This window comes from Triticum dicoccoides, chromosome 3A (assembly GCF_002162155.2).
Source record: "Triticum dicoccoides isolate Atlit2015 ecotype Zavitan chromosome 3A, WEW_v2.0, whole genome shotgun sequence".
Lineage (NCBI taxonomy): Eukaryota > Viridiplantae > Streptophyta > Magnoliopsida > Poales > Poaceae > Triticum > Triticum dicoccoides.
The window spans coordinates 13,179,481-13,198,801 of NC_041384.1; the positions used below are offsets into that span (position 1 = coordinate 13,179,481).

The following is a 19,321-nucleotide window of genomic DNA, read 5'->3' on the forward strand; positions in this document are numbered from 1 at the left end:
AGTCCGGGGATCGTCATCGAGCTGAACGTGTGCTCGAACTCGGAGGTGCCGTAGTTTCGGTGCTTGATCGGTTGGATCGAGAAGACGTACGACTACTTCCTCTACGTCGTGTCATCGCTTCCGCAGTCGGTCTGCGTTGGGTACGTAGACAATACTCTCCCGTCGTTGCTATGCATCACATGATCTTGCGTGTGCGTAGGAAATTTTTTGAAATTACTACAAAACCCAACACCATTTTCATTGGGTGTGTAACCATATATGTAAACAGAACAACAATTTATTCTCTTACTTAAATGAATAACCGTATAAACATGATCAAGTCATATTCATGCTCAACGCAAACACCAAATAACACTTATTTAGGTTCAACACTAATCCCGAAATTATAGGGAGTGTGCGATGATGATCATATCAATCTTGGAACCACTTCCAACACACATCGTCACTTCACCCTTAACTAGTCTCTGTTCATTCTGCAACTCTCGTTTCGAGTTACTACTCTTAGTAACTGAACTAGTATCAAATACTGAGGGGTTGCTATAAACACTAGTAAAGTACACATCAATAACATGTATATCAAATATACCTATGTTCACTTTGCCATCCTTCTTATTCGCCAAATACTTGGGGTAGTTCCGCTTTCAGTGACCAGTTCCTTTGCAGTAGAATCACTTAATCTCAGGCTCAGGACCAGACTTGGGCTTCTTCATTTGAGCAGCAACTTGCTTGCCGTTCTTCTTGAAGTTCCCCTTCTTCCCTTTGCCCTTTCTCTTGAAACTAGTGGTTTCGTCAACCATCAACACTTGATGTTTTTCTTGATTTTTACCTTCGTCGATTTCGGCATCACGAAAAGCTTGGGAATCGTTTCTGTTATCCCTTGCATATTATAGTTCATCACGAAGTTCTACTAACTTGGTGATGATGACTAGAGATTTCTGTCAATCACTATCTTATCTGGAAGATTAACTCCCACTTGATTCAAGCGATTGTAGTATCCAGACAATCTGAGCACATGCTCACTAGTTGAGCAATTCTCCTCCATCTTTTAGCTATAGAACTTGTTGGAGACTTCATATCTCTCAATTCGGGTATTTGCTTGAAATATTAACTTCAACTCCTGGAACATCTCATATGGTCCATGACGTTCAAAACGTCTTTGAAGTCCCGATTCTAAGCCGTTAAGCATGGTGCACTAAACTATCAAGTAGTCATCATATTTAGCTAGCCAAACGTTCATAACGTCTGCATCTGCTCCTGCAATAGGTCTGTCACCTAGCGGTGCATCAAGTACATAATTCTTCTGTGCAGCAATGAGGATAAACCTCAGATCACGGATCCAATCCGCATCATTGATACTAACATCTTTCAACACAATTTTCTCTAGGAACATATCAAAAATAAAGGGAAGCAACAACGCGAGCTATTGATCTACAACATAGATATGCTAATACTATCAGGACTAAGTTCATGATAAATTAAAGTTCAATTAATCATATTACTTAAGAACTCCCACTTAAATTAAAGTGATTACGTGATCCAAATCAACTAAACCATGTCCGATCATCACGTGAGATGGGGTAGTTTCATTGGTGAACATCGCTATGTTGATCATATCTGCTATATGATTCACGCTCGACCTTTCGGTCTCCGTGTTCCGAGACCATATCTGCATATGCTTGGCTCGTCAAGTATAACCTGAGTATTCTGCGTGTGCAACTGTTTTGCACCCGTTGTATTTAAACGTAGAGCCTATCACACCCGATCATCACGTGGTGTCTCAGCACGAAGAACTTTCGCAACGGTGCATACTCAGGGAGAACACTTCTTGATAATTAGTGAGAGATCATCTTATAATGCTACCGTCAATCAAAGCAAGATAAGATGCATAAAAGATAAACATCACATGCAATCAATATAAGTGATATGATATGGCCATCATCATCTTGTGCTTGTGATCTCCATCTTCGAAGCACCGTCATGATCACCATCGTCACAGGCGCGGCACCTTGATCTCCATCGTAGCATCGTTGTCATCTCGCCAATATTATGCTTCCACGACTATCGCTACCTCTTAGTGATAAAGTAAAGCATTACAGCGCGATTGCATTGCATACAATAAAGCGACAACCATATGACTCCTGCCAGTTGCCGATAACTCGGTTACAAAACATGATCATCTCATACAATAAAATTTAGCATCATGTCTTGACAATATCACATCACAACATGCCCTGCAAAAACAAGTTAGACGTCCTCTACTTTGTTGTTGCAAGTTTTACGTGGCTGCTACGGGCTTAAGCAAGAACCAATCTTACCTACGCATCAAAACCACAATGATAGTTTGTCAAGTTAGTGCTGTTTTAACCTTCGCAAGGACCGGGCGTAGCCACACTTGGTTCAACTAAAGTTGGAGAAACTGTCACCTGCTAGCCACCTTTGTGCAAAGCACGTCGGGAGAACCGATCTCGCGTAAGCGTACGCGTAATGTCGGTCCGGGCCGCTTCGTCCAACAATACCGCCGAACCAAAGTATGACATGATGGTAAGCAGTATGACTTATATCGCCCACAACTCACTTGTGTTCTACTCGTGCATATAACATCAACACATAAAACCTAGGCTCGGATGCCACTGATAGGTTTCGTAGTAATTTCAAAAAAATTCCTACGCACACGCAAGATCATGGTGATGCATAGCAACGAGAGGGGAGAGTGTGATCTACGTACCCTTGTAGATCGACAACGGAAGCGTTAGCACAACGTGGTTGATGTAGTCGTACGTCTTCACGGTCCGACCGATCAAGCACCGAAACTACGGCACCTCCGAGTTCTAGCACACGTTCAGCTCGATGACGATCCCCGGACTCCGATCCAGCAAAGTGTCGGGGAAGAGTTCCGTCAGCACGATGGCGTGGTGACGATCTTGATGTACTACCGTCGCAGGGCTTCGCCTAAGCACCGCTACAATATTATCGAGGACTATGGTGGAAGGGGGCACCGCACACGGCTAAGAATATGATCACATGGATCAACTTGTGTCTCTAGGGGTGCCCCCTGCCTCCGTATATAAAGGATCAAAGGGGGGTGCGGCCGGCCAGGGAGGGCGCGCCAGGAGGAGTCCTACTCCCTCCGGGAGTAGGATTCCCCCCTTTCCTAGTTGGAATAGGATTCGGGAGGGGGGGAAGAGGAGAGAGAGAAGGGAGGGGGGGGGCGCCGGCCCCCTCTCCTTGTCCTATTCGGACTAGGGGGAGGGGCGCGCGGCCCAGCCTTGGCCACCTCTCCTCTCTTCCACTAAAGCCCACTAAGGCCCATATACCTCCCGGGGGGTTCCGGTAACCTCCCGGTACTCCGGTAAAATCCCGATTTCACCTGGAACACTTTCGATATCCAAATATAGGCTTCCAATATATCAATCTTTGTGACTCGACCATTTCGAGACTCCTCGTCATGTCCGTGATCACATCCGGGACTCTGAACAAACTTCGGTACATAAAAACTCATAAACTCATAATATAACTGTCATCGAAACCTTAAGCGTGCGGACCCTACGGGTTCGAGAACAATGTAGACATGACCGAGACACGTCTCCGGTCAATAACCAATAGCGGAACCTGGATGCTCATATTGGCTCCTACATATTCTACGAAGATCTTTTATCGGTCAGACCGCATAACAACATATGTTGTTCCTTTTGTCATCGGTATGTTACTTGCCCGAGATTCGATCGTCGGTATCTTAATACCTAGTTCAATCTCGTTATCGGCAAGTCTATTTACTTGTTCCGTAATACATTATCTCACAACTAACTCATTAGTTGCAATGCTTGCAAGGCTTATGTGATGTGCATTACCGAGAGGGCCTAGAGATACCTCTCCGACAATCGGAGTGACAAATCCTAATCTCAAAATACGCCAACCCAACATGTACCTTTGGAGACACCTGTAGAGCTCCTTTATAATCACCCAGTTACGTTGTGACGTTTGGTAGCACACAAAGTGTTCCTCCGGCAAACGGGAGTTGCATAATCTCATAGTCATAGGAACATGTATAAGTCATGAAGAAAGCAATAGCAACATACTAAACGATCGGGTGCTAAGCTAATGGAATGGGTCATGTCAATCACATCATTCTCCTAATGATGTGATCTCATTAATCAAATAACAACTCTTTTGTTTATGGTTAGGAAACATAACCATCTTCGATTAACGAGCTAGTCAAGTAGAGGCATACTAGTGACACTCTGATTTGTCTATGTATTCACACATGTATTATGTTTCCGGTTAATACAATTCTAGCATGAATAATAAACATTTATCATGATATAAGGAAATAAATAATAACTTTATTATTGCCTCTAGGGCATATTTCCTTCACGAACGACAAGCACGGGCGGCGGCAGGCTGTGGTCGACGCCGCGGACGCCGCATCGCCTCGCCTCCTCGTGCTCGATGGTCCAGTTGAGCGAGTCGACGGCGAAGCGCGGGTCGGCGCGCTGCTTCTTGCTCAGCAACGCCCGCCGGCGCCGCACCTCCTCCGCATGGGCCTTGGCCGTCCGCAGCACCGCCGGCACTGGGATCCTCTCCGGATCCAAATGTCAGTCGTGCGGCAGCGTCACGTCCGGGTACGGCAGAGGCACGCGGTGGTGCCAGTGCCACTCGGCCTGGTGCACCGGCATGCTGATGCGCTGCCTCAGTCGGGGAGCGCGTGCCGGCGCGGGAGGGCGGGGAGGGAGGGGGAATGGCGGGCGGGGCTTTGCCCTTGCGGCTGCTGCCGACGCCGGAGAAGAAACCAATGCTGGCGGTGGCTAGGGTTGTCGCCGGCGTGGGGGCAGGTGTGGCCAGATGGGGACGGGGGGGCGAGTGGTAGTGGATGAGGACGGCCCCGCCGCACGCCCGGCTTAAAAAAGAACGACCGCCATCGCTGACGCGTGGGCCCAAGATGGGCGGTCGTCATAAATTATGTTGACCGTAGCGGTTGGACAACCGCCAGGTGGGGACGCGGCGGACGGCGAGGAGACGCGCGGCGCGTCCGCTTTGCGTCCGCGCTGACGCATTCCAGGCGCAATTTTTAGGCCGGAAATGGGTCGGCACGGATGCCGGGCGGACATGATTTGAGTTTGGGTCGGCACGTTGGGCTGCCACTTTTGTCCGCGCCGACCCAAACGGACGCGGGCGGACGAAATGGATCGCCCCATTGAAGTTGCTCTTATAAACCTTTGAAAAGATTTCACTGTAAAACACACGTGCAATAAAATGAGTGAATCTGCACTCTAAAATGCATTTATTTACATCTGTATATAGTTCACAATAAAATCTTTACAAAAACTTACATTTAAAAATGAAGGGAGTATATGATTTAAATGTTGACGTTGTAGAGATCGTCGAAAAAACGAACCCTCGTCTTCAAATACCTAAAATCTGTACCCTGGCCTCTCTTATCACGGTCATTTTAACCTTGCGGTCACATCCAAACATGGATTTCTTTTTTGCAACAGGAAAGGCCGGGATCAGTGGGTTAGGCAGCACATGTGTGGGGTCCACTCATCAGTAAGAGAAAGAAAGATTTGAAAAAGAGGCCTCTGTGTTGAACTGCGGAATGTCCGCACCAATCTAGCTAAGGACGTTTTTAACCGATCCCTTATAATGGTTAGAGTTGCTCTAACTTACTCCTCTATTTTCTTAAGATACTACTCCTCTATTTTTAGGGAATTGGTTAGAGTTGCTCTAACAAGCTTTCGTCTAAGTGAACAAAGACAGCTCTTCTATAGGAAACAAAAGGCATCGCTCGCGTGATGGCGTCCATGTCCACGGGGTTGCTTTGGTCTAGGGCACGCGGCCATCATGTCTAATCTGATGCGGCACGAAGGCATCGTAGGAAGAATACAAGGCACCGAGCAGCTGCACCAGGGGTCAGCGAGGAAGGAAGAAGGTGCCTGGTGCAGCTTCGATGGCTGCAGCGTTGTGGCCACCTCACCGTTAATTTAATTTTAATTTATTATTTCTATTTTTCAATTTCATGAACATTTTTTTAAAATTCATGAAATTTTTTAAGACCATGAATCCATGGGAAAAAATAATTCATGCTTTTTTATACTAGTGAACTTGTTAAAAATCTATCAATTGTTTTCATGTTTTTAAATTCCTTTTTTCCGAAATTCGGGTTTCTTTATTTTTCAGAAGTAGCAGCTACTGGTTTTTTTTAACGGCGAGCTGGGCGAGCGACTCGGGCATTCAGCGAAGAACCTAATGGGCTGCCCAGGTGCCTGCCCTGCGAACATGAAAACAAACAGTGAGGCAGCACACGGGAAAAAAAACAGCATCCTATTTTTCTTTACATCTTTCATTTCTAATCTATTCCGGCATGCTTTATTTTGATAAAAGATAACTACGAATCTAAAAAAAGATTTGTGTATTTGAAAGTATTTTCGAATTATGAAATTATTCAAAAAATGAATACCTAAACAATTTTGGAATTTGCGAACAATTTTTTGAATTCATGAACATTTTTTGCATGCACACTACCTTGTTTGTAATGTGCATTGAATATCTTAAAATACAATGAACTTCTTTTAGTTATACAATGAATATTTATTAATACACACAGTAAACATTTTTAGTATATGTTGAACATTCTTCATATACAATGAACTTTTTAAATTATATGCTGATTTTTTAATACACAGTGAACTTTTTAAATTATACGATGAGCATTTTTTAATACACACTGAACATTGTTCCAATACACGGTGAACTTTTTTTTAATATACACGTAACTTTTTTTGAAACATATACTGAACAATTTTGTAAAAATATATTTTTGATTGTATTAGTTCTTTAATTTTGTAAAAGATCATGAATGCAAAAAAAATTCATTAAGAAAAAGAAACCGAAAAAGGGAAGTGGAAACAAAAATGTTCGTAAATTTAAAAAATGTTCACAAATTTAAAAATATATTCATGATCTGTTTAAATGTTCACAAATTAAAAAATATATATATTAGCAAATGCTCGTGGGCGGCAGAAATGGGCGATGGGGTGGCGGAGTTTCTCATGGCGGCCGGTGGGATGGCAATGGCGGTGTAGGGGGACCGGAATCGAAGGCGGCGCCGATAGCCGATGAGGCGGCTGCGGATGGGAATGTTCAATGGGGTGGTTGTGGTTCACGCGGGCAGTGTCTTTGTTTTGCGGAACGCACTCATGCACGCGACTCTTTTAAACAGGATCCCTTTTTCCTTTCTCTCTCTCCCGAAGTCCCAAGTTCATTGTCGCCTCCATTGCCGACGATTGCGACCGGCTCCTGTTGTCACACCTTCGGCTGGTTTTCTTGCTATCTCCCCCGCGGCACCCCCTCCTAGTCCGTGACCTTGTGCTCCTGTGTGCTCGCCGGCCATGGTTACGTCAATTGGTTCTCGCTGTCGTGCGACGGTGTGGTTCGGTCTCGGCTACGATCTAGCGAGGTGAGTTATTCATTTTCTCCTCTGTTCATCCTCTGTTTTCTAAGTTTTGGGACCTAGCGCTTGAGCAACAGCCACTATACGCTGGCCATCGCGAGACGAGGTGATTTTTTTTGGCTTTGGTAATGGTGTTCGGTTGGTCGCTGTGCATGTTATGGTTCATATCTATGGAAGTAGTATCATTCTTGTGCTTGCTTTGTTGTCCTGGCATGCTTGGTTTGTTTGCTTTGGTAACTGGATCATGTATGTTCATTACTGGAATAACAACTTAAAGGAAATATCTGCTACATGCATGGGATTATACTACCTATATTCAACAAATATTTCCAACTTCACAATAATCTAACACAACATACAATTTGTATTTTTATTTTTCCTATTTATTCATCCAAATGTTTCATAAAACCAAATATTACTGAAATCCATTGCAACATATTCCGCCGCAACACACGGGGTCTCATCTAGTAAGGTTAATGTCCCCCTTCAAGGTAGGTCATAATCAACATGCATCTTAAGAACTTAAATAACAGACGAAACTTCGTGATGTTTCTCATCAAATTTTGAACCTTGCAAGCGAGCATTACACCTGAGTAGACCCGGGCATGAACAGCCTGGCCCAGACAACCCAACCCGAAAGCACGACATCCGGGCCGGGCTTGGGCTTGGGCTTAGCTTTTCCGCCAGAAACCCGTCCTGAAAGCTTGAAGATAAGCCTGAACAAGGCACACATTGTTATTTTATTAGAAACTAGTAATAATGTACGTGCAATGCACATTTATATTAGGTAGGATATTAGTTGCACGTTATATTAGGTAAGATATATCTGTTGCACATGGTATTTGGTAAGATATCAATTACTTTTTCGCGGAAATGGTAGGATATTAATTACATGACAGATTTCAAAGGATAGCGTTGAGTCAAAACTTGTTTATAACCAATGACAGTGGTGTGTAATTAGAGCGTTAAACGTGTTTGGTGCTAAACATTGAAGCGATTTGAACTGCTAGATAACATGATTTGATGGTCAAAATGATTTAGATCTGTCCATTTGGATATTTTTATATTGGTATAGATATAGATATAGCTATAATATATATTTGAAATATCCCAAAAATCATTAAAAAGGCACTGTTCATGTATTTCAGGTCAGGCCAGGCCAGGCTCAAAGCTTGGGATTTTGAGGTCGAGCTTTGCAAAGCCCGTCCCAGAGAATGCCCAGGTTTGACCTCGAGTAATTAAGCTTCTTGAATTCATATTTTTGTGAAAACTCTATTTTTATTCTTTACCGTGAAACGAAACGTAAAGCAGGTTTCGGACACTCATCAACGTGGAGACGCACTAAGCTCGTGGTCGTAGCTGCACGGTTTGATCTCCATCGGGCGGCTGCAGCTCATACGTCTTCGGTAGCGAACAAAGGATAAGGTGCGTAGGAGCCGGTACCTGGCGGATTGTTTTTTTTTTTGAAACGGAGGCAAAAATTACCTTATATATTAATTAAGCAAAAAAAATTTACCCAGCTAATTACGGAAAACCGGACAAAAACCGGCCTGGCGGATCGTGAGCGTGACTGCAAAATTTCTCCGAGTCCAGAGTCCAGAGAGCTCTCTGTTTAAAAAAGGGTCGAGATAGCTCACCTTCATTTGGCCTCCCATCTGAACAGGGCCGGTCCTGAAATTTTGGGGGCCCGGGACGAATCTAAAACTAGGGGCCCCTAGAATAAAAAATATAGTAATAATAAAAGATATATGCACATATAAAATATTACCGATAATCACTTAAATACATAAAAACAATATACATATGAGATAATTATAGATTTCACCTTTAAAAAATTCTAAAATTCCTCGATGTATAGTCACTTACGACAGGGCCAAGGTCAATCTCATCAAATAATTTCCTCTTGATGCATAATTTTTCAAAACCATTTAAACTTCGTAGTGTCATTGTTGATCTCAAATAGTTCTTCAATAATTTTATCTTTGAAAAATTTCTTTCGACCGATGCGACAGTTATATGGAACTGTAAATAAGATGACAAGCAACACAGGCATTAAGATAAACGTCGACTTCACATGTTTGAAATCACCATAGTAGACATTACACTATCTGACAAAGTGAAATTGATAATCTTTTTTATTAAAAAAAAGCAAAAACAGATGATCATCAACACTAGCGGTTTGTGTTTGTGCACCTGTTCAAATAATTATACTATTAGGGCTAGTTACATTTTTATCACTGATATTGATATCAACATTTTCTTCTTGTTCATATTCAGAATTCCCGTCAATTTGTTCCTCTTCCTCCACAACAATCCCTGATTCACCATTTGGGATCAACGAAGCACCGGTATTAGTTTTGAAATTTTTATCTAAGAGCACCCCTCTGATTGTATCAACTCATCTAAACACCGTATTGTCTGTTTTCAACATGTTAAAAATAAAGAAAAAATGGCATCAAAGATTAATCGGTGCCAGCTATGCACCATGTATGCAAAGGATAAATTACTTAATCAGTAGTACTAAACTCATCGAGAGTAGGGCGTAGGGACTAGTAGTAATATAATATACCTTAGATAGATCATCGTTGGTGGTATGTAGGGCGTTCAGCGATGAGCCTATTGACGATGTGGCGCTCGACGAATCGGCGATGCCTGTGTGCATGTTCGTCGCCTGAAGTCGGGAGAGAAAGCAGCGCCGCCTAGTACTGACTGCATCTTGCGATCCGGAAGCACAGGAATAGAGATCGGCATCGACGAGGCGGCGAACTGGCGACCGGACTCAGGCCATCTCCAACAAGTTGTATGCTAGTCTTGTTGGTAGAATGTCTATGTTATCAACCAACAAGCTATCATACAACCACTCCAATGAATTGTATGTAAGATGGTAAGAAAATAAATGTGATTGTTCTCTATTTCACCTAGAAGCTTGTGCAAAGATTGTTGGTTAAACTACATACAACTTTGCTCTCTTTCTACATTTATTACATGCCACATCATCACTATGTCCTAGGTGGCAAATTTACCAACACCTATCTTATGGACGGGGCTTACCTGCGCCCCGTACGTGCACCCATCCGTGCGCCGCTGCTACGTGTCGCTCATCCCTGCCTCCTCTCGTGGGGCCGTTTTTTCTCGCACAAAAAAAAATCAAAAATATCCTTCCAAATACACATCGACCCGTAATACTTGCTTTACCCAAAAAAAAAGACCCGTAATACTTGCTGATCATCAAAACTGAATAAAACTATGGAGGGAAATAATCCCGCCCAATCAGATCTCTTAATCCCGCCAAAACAACATCCTTATCTCTAAATTGCATCAGAATGGACCAGAAAATATAGAGATTAATAGAGCCTGCTGAAACAATCAGGAGACTCTTTATCATTCATCAATCAGGAGACTCTTTATCATTCATCAATCAATAGCGTCAAGCAGATGCAACGTCTCTGAGTCTGGAGCGACCTAGAGATTGAAGCGAAGGATCTTCTTGTCCTTCCCTGATGGCTTCTCCAGGGGGTGGTCATGGGAACCATGATGATAATGGATCAGAACCACCAACAGTGAGATTCTCACTTGTATTCTTCATATCCTCCTTTTCATCTTCATAGTGATTTTTTTTCTTCATATCCTCCCTTTCCCTGATGGCAAATAAACATGGTTGTTAAACATCTGTTAATGAAAGATCGTATAAGAAAAGATCTGTTAAACATCTGTTAATGAAAGATCATATAATTGATACAGGATGTGCAAGAAACCGCAGCTAGCAATGCGAAAGATCGTATTAATGAAAGGGTACCAAAGATTGGAATGAATTTTTTATCTGATGAAGAGGCTTATTCCTTTTATAACAAGTATGCTGAAGTTATGGGTTTCAGCATCCGGAGAGGTAGTAAGCATAAAGTAAAGAACTCTGATACAATACAACAGAGAACATTTTTCTGTTCTCGTCAAGGTATGGACCACTTGTAATTTGTTTGGAGTATAATAATTTTTAGATGCACTAAGACAATAATTTAAATTATTAGGAACTCGTGCTGAAGATAAGAGAGAAGATACATTCAGTTATAGTAGGCCTGAATCACGATGTGGATGTAATGCACATATGAAAATAAGTCTTAGGAATGGATTTTATCAGGTTTACGAATTTGAGGAGACACATAACCACATTCTTGCTACTGGAACCATGGCCCAATACTTGAGATCTCACAGAAAAGTGACAGATGCACAAATAGCGGCTGCAGAGGTCACAAAGTCTGTAGGCATTTCTAATAAAGCAACTATTGATCTTATGGCCAAAGAAGCATGTGGACAAGAAAACCTTGGTTTTATCCCTCAAGACATGAAAAATCGTTTGTACTCAAAAAGAACATTGCAAGCAGCGAAAGGTGATACAGGGGGAGTGTTAGAATATATGGAGAAGAAGGTAGCAGAAGATGTCAAGTTTTTTTATTCAATTCAAGTAGATGAAGACGATTTGATAACTAATATATTTTGGGCTGACTCGAAAATGGTATCAGACTATGCAACTTTCGGTGATGTTATAAGCTTTGACACCACATATAGGAAACTAAATGATGGGCGTCCATTTGGTTTGATTGTTGGGGTGAATAATCATAAGAAAACTATTGTGTTTGGTGCTGCACTTCTTTATGATGAAACTGCTGAAAGTTTTGGTTGACTTTTTAGAACTTTTCTAAAAGTTATGTCAGGGAAACATCCACAAACAATTTTACCGATGAAGATGCAGCAATGGCCAAGGCAATCAGTGAAGTCCTACCTCACTCTCACCATAGACTTTGTGTGTGGCATATGAATCAAAATGCTTGCAAGCACCTTGCTGGAGTTGTTCCAGAATATAAGAAGTTCAATAGTGATTTCCAGCATTGTATCTATGACATAGAGGACGAAGAAGAATTTATAAGTGCATGGAATGATATGCTTGATAAGTATGGACTACGTGAGAATACATGGCTCCAAAGGTTGTTCGAGAAAAGGGAGCAATGGGCACTAGTGTATGGTAGAAATACATTCTCTGCCCACATGAGCACTACCCAACGAAGTGAAAGCATGAACAATGAACTGAAGCATTACATCAGTATTAATATGACATGCTTACTTTTTTCGAGCATTTCGAACGGCTTGTTGCAGATAAAAGATTTGAAGAAGTGAAGTGTGACTTCAAGGCATCACAAACTACTCCCAAGATGAAGGCGGAATGTAGCTATATATTAAGTCAAGCTGTAACTACATATACTCCAGCAATATTCAAGATGTTTCAAGAGGAAGTGCTTCTGACCCTGAATTATGACACGTTCCTTCGTGATGATAGTGATACAGACCAAAAGTTTTACACGGTAAAATTTCATGACACAAAACGTGAGCATGTTGTTAGATTTGCTCCAAATGAAGAAATGGTGAATTGTAGTTGCAAGAAGTTTGAATTTGCTGGAATTTTGTGCCGTCATTGCTTAAAGGTACTTGATATCAATAATATCAAGCATATCCCTGAACAATATATCTTGAAAAGGTGGACAATAGATGCCAAAGTTCTCGAGATAACAAGCAATCGCAATCTACATGAGGATCGAAAAGCAAAAATGTCAAACTACTACAAGGAGTTGTGCAGAATGTTTGTGAAAATAGCTGCTCGTGCCTCTGAATCGGACGAAACATATGATATGGTTGCTAAATGCGCAGAGCAGCTAGCAGAAGCTGTGGAGAAACACTTGAAAAATAGAACTGATCCTGATCCTGATCCTGATATGGGAAATTCCTCTGTTTCGCAAGGTATATATTGTACTACTAATTGCATAGAGTTTTGTATAAGACTTACATTTTAGTTTATAGTTGCAGGTCCGCTTATCGACTCTAGTAGAGTTTCAAAACACAACGAGGGGCTTGCCAAGCCAAGAGGTATCAAGGAGAAGGAGAAGACTACACGAGGATCAGCAAGACCCATTGGTGGATTGGAGAAAGCAATAACAAAGAAGAAAAAGAAGACAGATGATCATGTACTAGTACAACCTCAAAGCACATCAATGGTCTGAAACTGTCCCACCTTTTTCACATAAAAATTTTAATTTTACTCACATTTATCCATCACTTTTTATAGGGTCATTTGGAGCTAATGGCAAATCAGATGGGCGCACCGCAATTACTGTACAACCCATTCCTAAATGCTTCCATGCACCCAACACTTGCTAATACAATTATCATGTCAACACAACCCACTGGGGGTTTAGAGAAAGCAAAAACAAACCAGGAAAAGAAGACCGATGAATCTTTACAATTACACCGTCAAAGCGCATCAACGGTATAACACGATCCAACTTGTTTCACATAGAAAAAATAGTTCTACTAACATTTATCTATCGCTTTTTATAGGGGTATTTGGATTTTATGCAAAATCAAATGGGTGCACTGCAATTGCAGTACAATCCATTCTTAAATGCTTCAATGCAGCAATCGCTTGGTAACACAATCTCAATGTCAGCAAAACCCACTGGTCGCTTGGCGAAACGAAAAACAAAAAAGAAAAGGAAGACAATCGATTCTTCACAAGCAGAACGTACAAGCACATCAATGGTATACAACTGTCACACTTTTTTTCATACAAATTAATTTTGCTGAAATTCATGTATCACTTTTTATAGGGTAATTTGGAGGTTATGACACACCAAATGAGTATGCCGCAATTACAGTACAACCCATTCCTAAATGCTTCAGTGCAGCCATCACTTGGTAATACAATCTCAATGCCACCACAACCAACTGGTGGCTTAGAGATAGCAAAAACAAAACAGAAGAAGACTAGTGATTCTTTACAAGTACAACCTGAAAGCACATCGAGGGTATAAAACTATCCTGCTTGGTTCACATAGAAAAATTAATTTTATTCACCTTAATCTATCATTTTTGTAGGGTCATTTGGAGTTTATGACAAATCAAATGGTTGCACCGCAGTTGCAGTACAACCCATTGCTAAGTGCCTCAATGCAGTCATCACATGGAAATACATTCTCGATGCCAATGAACCAAAGAATGGTGGTAGGATTTCAACAATACAATACACTAATGGTAGAAGCATTGTACTTTGTCATGTTTTATTATCATTTCGAAACTTCTGCGTGATTAAACTTTGCTACTTTTCTGTATAGGGTCATCCAAACAACCACATCTGCACCGATTTCCAAGTGCACAACTCGGCATTGCAGCAACAGAGCATTGGATCCTCTGCCTCTACTTTAATGACAGGACAAAATCAAGTCATCTTCCATGAACCGAAGCCAACTTAATCAATTTGTTATGAACACTATAGCTTGCGGCAGCTTGATTCACCTTTCCTACCCCATCACCACCTCGCGTGCTTGCGGCAGATGGAAAGATAATAGGATTGGTCACGCAAGAACATAATTTCTCACATTCGCTCGTTAAGACACTCCATTGTTAAATAAAAAGTTCTATCCCATGTACTGAAGCCAATTTAATCAATTTCATAGATGACACTGGTTTTCTTGTTATTTGCTATGGATTTTTTATTTTATTTTTTGTGGGGATGCCATGGATTGAATCGAATATCGAACAAATTATCCCTATGCACTGAAGTCGATTTTAATTGACACTATTTTTCATTAGAACTTGTTATTGAACATCGATTGAATAGAATAGCAACCAAATTATCTCTATGCCCACAACCATAACTCGTGTTCCTAGTAATCAAGCAAGAAATCAAAGATCAAAAGACCAGCAAAGCAAAAAAGAAAATTTACCTGTGTGGCTGTGTCGTATCTCTTGTGGAAGTAGTAGAGCTGAATCTCTTGGTGAACGAACAAAGGCACCTTACGAGCTCTCCACCACGAGCCTGCGGCGTCCCGGTCTGCTGCCTCCGCCTATGTGTGGCACACTCATGGCGGTACAGAGCTGCTGCGCCACCCGGGATCTGCCGCCTCCATGTACGGGCTGCAGCGCTCCACTAGTCGAAGCAGCTGCCCCATCCACCATCCACCTCCTCCAGGTCGGGGCTGGAGCGCTCGAGCTTCTCATTCTCTGCAGGCAGCTGCGCCCGCCCAAGATCCACCTCTCCATGGTCGGAGCTCTCGAGCTGCCCCTGACCTGCTGCGCGCCTGAGGAGAGAAGAACATGGCCAGCATCCGGAGAAGATGCAATCCGGCGACAGAGAAGTCACCTCCTGAAGTAAGGGGGCACGGGGTGGACATCGCGGCGGCTTCATCCCCTCCGTCCTCCATGCTCTGCTCCATGTCCGAGCTCTGACGGGAAAGAGAGAGAGAGGAGTAACGAGGTGAAGAATACGAGAGGACCCCGCTGGACCGAACAGACGCGTATTAGGATTGGTATTTTGTTTTTTTGCTGCCAAAAACAGCCACGCGAGGAGAGGCAGGGATGAGCGACACGTAGCAGCGGCGCACGGATGGGCGCACGTACGGGGCGCGGGTAAGCCCCGTCCCTATCTTATAACTGTTGGAGATGCCCTTAGGCTAGTCCCAGTGCTCCAACCTGGATCGGTGCTTAGCCTGCCATATCAGCAAAATTCATAAGTGGCAGGTTAATTAAGGAGGAGAGAGAGCGAACCGGTAACCCCACGAAGGAACGACTCCAAGCACACGACCCTAAGTGAAAACGCAGTAAATTCGATCGCGTGTGAAGCGCCGTATACCTTCGTCTCTTCTATTTTTATCCCCTTCTTCCCATCGACCGAGCGGCGCCTTCGCCTCCTCTTCCTCCTCGCCGTGCGCCGCCGCCCCGGCGCAGCCACTTCGTCCTCACCGCGTGGTGCTGCCACGCCTCTCAATTGTCGCGTCAGCCGTCGTTCCCCCTGGTCGTTGAAGCTCCGGCGGATCCTCGAGTCTGCATGGACCGTCCTGTTTAGTTCAGTTCACCATTGGCGCCACAAGTTCAGTTCGCCGCAGCCGGGAGCTCCTCCGGCCACTCACAGACGGCTCAAAGGTAATTATTTCTTTTCACAAAAGTAGATCTGCTAGTTTGTTTCAAAACGTTCAATTTCACCCTGTGCTTGCTCTCTCCTGTCCATGCTTAGATGGTTTTTTTTCTCTGCTTCTTGCTAATTGATAGTTTGAACCATATGTAATTGATAGACTGAACCTTAGCATCGAGACTCTAATTTGAATAGCATATCATTTGAACCATAGATAATTGATAGTCTGAAGTCTGAACCATGCGGAATTGAGTCTGATTTAAATAGTATGTGATCTCAACGGCATGGCCTAGTCACAGAAATTTAGTATGAGAATAGTATCAACATTGATGCAATGTACACTAGCTTGTATCAGGATACTACAGAACTAGCTCCGCCGGCCAGCCACAATCTGCTCGATGGTATCTTCCTTTCACAAATCAGAATACTCTTTTGTTCTGTATCCTAGTGCGCCTCATGCTTTGTCCCTCCCATTCTTGCTTATATGAGATTTTTCTCTGCATCAGACTTGGGTTGTGGCCAAAATTTGACTGATAATTGGCCAAGAAGACCTAGCTGATTTCAATTCATAATTTTTGTTCAGTTCAGAAAGTTCTAATTGATTTCAGAACGTACTAGTTCAGCTCATAATACACAATGGTTTAGTTCAGTTTAGTTTGGAGTTACTTGTAGTTGGAAGGGACGTAGTTGATTATACTACATCTAGATACGTCTGTAGCAATCCTTTTATATAGGATCAAACTGAGTTCAGTTCAGTTTAGGACCAACAACTAATTTGAAGGTATTGCTATCTACTCTTACGAATTATCAGGCAACAATTTTTTGACAGAACCAAACTGAGTTTTATTGATCTGATGGAAATGCATAAGGATCTATTGATCTGAAGTTTCAGATGTTGTACACGGACAATTTGAAGTTCTATGAGAAATTGGTTCAGACAGAATAAGATTAGGGTGTACAAAATTACTCTGATTTTAGTAGATGAAGCAAAATCAAACGCAATTCTGTTTTTATCACGAGAAGTTTGTCACTTAACTTGTTCGATCTTATTCTGATATGTACAATTGTTGTCTTGTTTGTTACATGTTTCAGGCCTATGTATAACCATCCACCAGATGATCATGATGATACAGATCAACAACATGATAGTGATGCCAGAAACACTACATATCCAACAGAGTTATACACACTTGATGAATTCCTAGCCGAGGAGGACATGCTAGACTCCTTCGCCGAGGAGATTGCTGTGGAGTTGAAGGGAACACTTGAGGCTCTTCAAGCAAGATCACTTAGCAGGAGTGGTCCGAGGATATACGTGAATAGACCGCGTGAAGAAGCACATCAACAGCTTGTACGAGATTACTTCTGTGACAATCCTCTCTACCGCGCCAAAAAATTTCAGAGAAGATTTAGGATGAGACGACCTCTCTTTCTTCGCATCGTCAATGCGCTAGGTGAGTGGTCTCCATACTTCACCACAAGGACAGATGCGCTTAACCGTGAAGGGCTCTCTCCACTGCAAAAGTGCACGGCGGCAATACGCCAATTGGCTTATGGCACACCTGCAGATAGTCTTGATGAATGTCTCAAGATTGGCGAGACTACCGCAGTTGATTGCTTGAAGAACTTTGTGCAAGGAGTGATTGATACCTATGCTGCAGAGTATTTGCGGAGCCCCAACACTGAAGATACAGAGTGCTTACTCTGCATTGGCAAAGGTCGTGGGTTTCCTGGCATGTTAGGAATCCTGGATTGTATGCATTGGCGTTGGGAAAATGTCCTATTGCATAGAAGGGCCAATTTACTCGTGGCGATAAAGGGTGGCCTAGTCTTATTCTGGAAGCAGTTGCTTCGCAAGATCTCCGGATATGGCATGCCTACTTTGGTATTGCTGGGTCAAACAATGACATCAATGTGCTAAATCAATCGCCATTGTTTATCAAGCAACTGAAAGGCCAAGCTCCTAGAGTGAACTTTTTTGTAAATGAGAAGGAATATCAACATGGTTATTACCTTGTAGATGGGATATACCCAGAATGGGCAGCTTTTGTGAAGACAATATCAATGCCACAAACAAAGAAGCACAAGTTGTTTGCTGCACATCAGGAAGGGGCAAGGAAGGATGTGGAACGTGCTTTTGGTGTTTTGCAGGGTCGATTCTCTATCTTGCGTCGTCCTGCACGTTTGTATGACCGGGGTGATATCCAGAAGGTCATGATAGCTTGCATCATTCTTCACAATATGGTAGTCGAGGATGAAAAAGAAGCGGCGGCTAATATTCTTGATTTGAACAAGGAGGCGGGTACATCCATTGTTCTACCATCAGGATTCACACACGGCGACATACCGGTATTCGCCCAGGTGCTACAAAGGGATGCAAGAATCCGAGATCGTGGGACTCACAGAGCACTCAAAACTGATTTGGTAGAGCATATTTGGAAAAAGTTTGGGCCAAAATAGATTATTATCATCATTTATTTTAAGCATCATTAATTGTAGGTGTAATTTCATGTATTTTCATAATATCTTATTGGCACTTTATGTATGGACTCAAGTCAACTATATTTCCATGTGTTTTCCTCAAGGGATATTATTTGCTTAATACGTAGCACAAATATGCCACAAAGTTTATATACTACAAAAGATCCTTGGACTAATTAAATGAAGAGAGCTTAGCTACAAGAAGCTAAGCACCTATGCATTGGGAAGTTTGGTTGCTAAGCTATTTAATATGCTTAGCACCCCATCAAAGCACCGGTCCATTGGCAGCAGCCTTAGGAAAGAAATTAAGAGAGAAAAAGACGGCGTAGGATCTGGAGATTGATTCATGATGGAATAGGAAGGATTGCTACCTTTGTGTGATTCCATGGCACATACTTGAGGCTACAGACTTGGGGAGGGGCCCCTCAATTTTGAGGGCC

General features: G+C 42.6%; 1 protein-coding gene and 1 pseudogene across 1 annotated transcript; both read left to right on the plus strand.

Annotated features, from left to right (window-relative positions):
* Positions 1–4,735: 4,735 nt before the first annotated feature.
* On the plus strand, positions 4,736–14,726 carry LOC119271725 (annotated as a pseudogene).
* A 3,088-nt stretch (positions 14,727–17,814) lies between these two features.
* Positions 17,815–18,860, plus strand: LOC119273756. The gene is given in 2 exon segments (XM_037554809.1): positions 17,815–18,169; positions 18,172–18,860. Coding segments are annotated over 2 exon segments (1,044 nt in total).
* Positions 18,861–19,321: the final 461 nt, after the last annotated feature.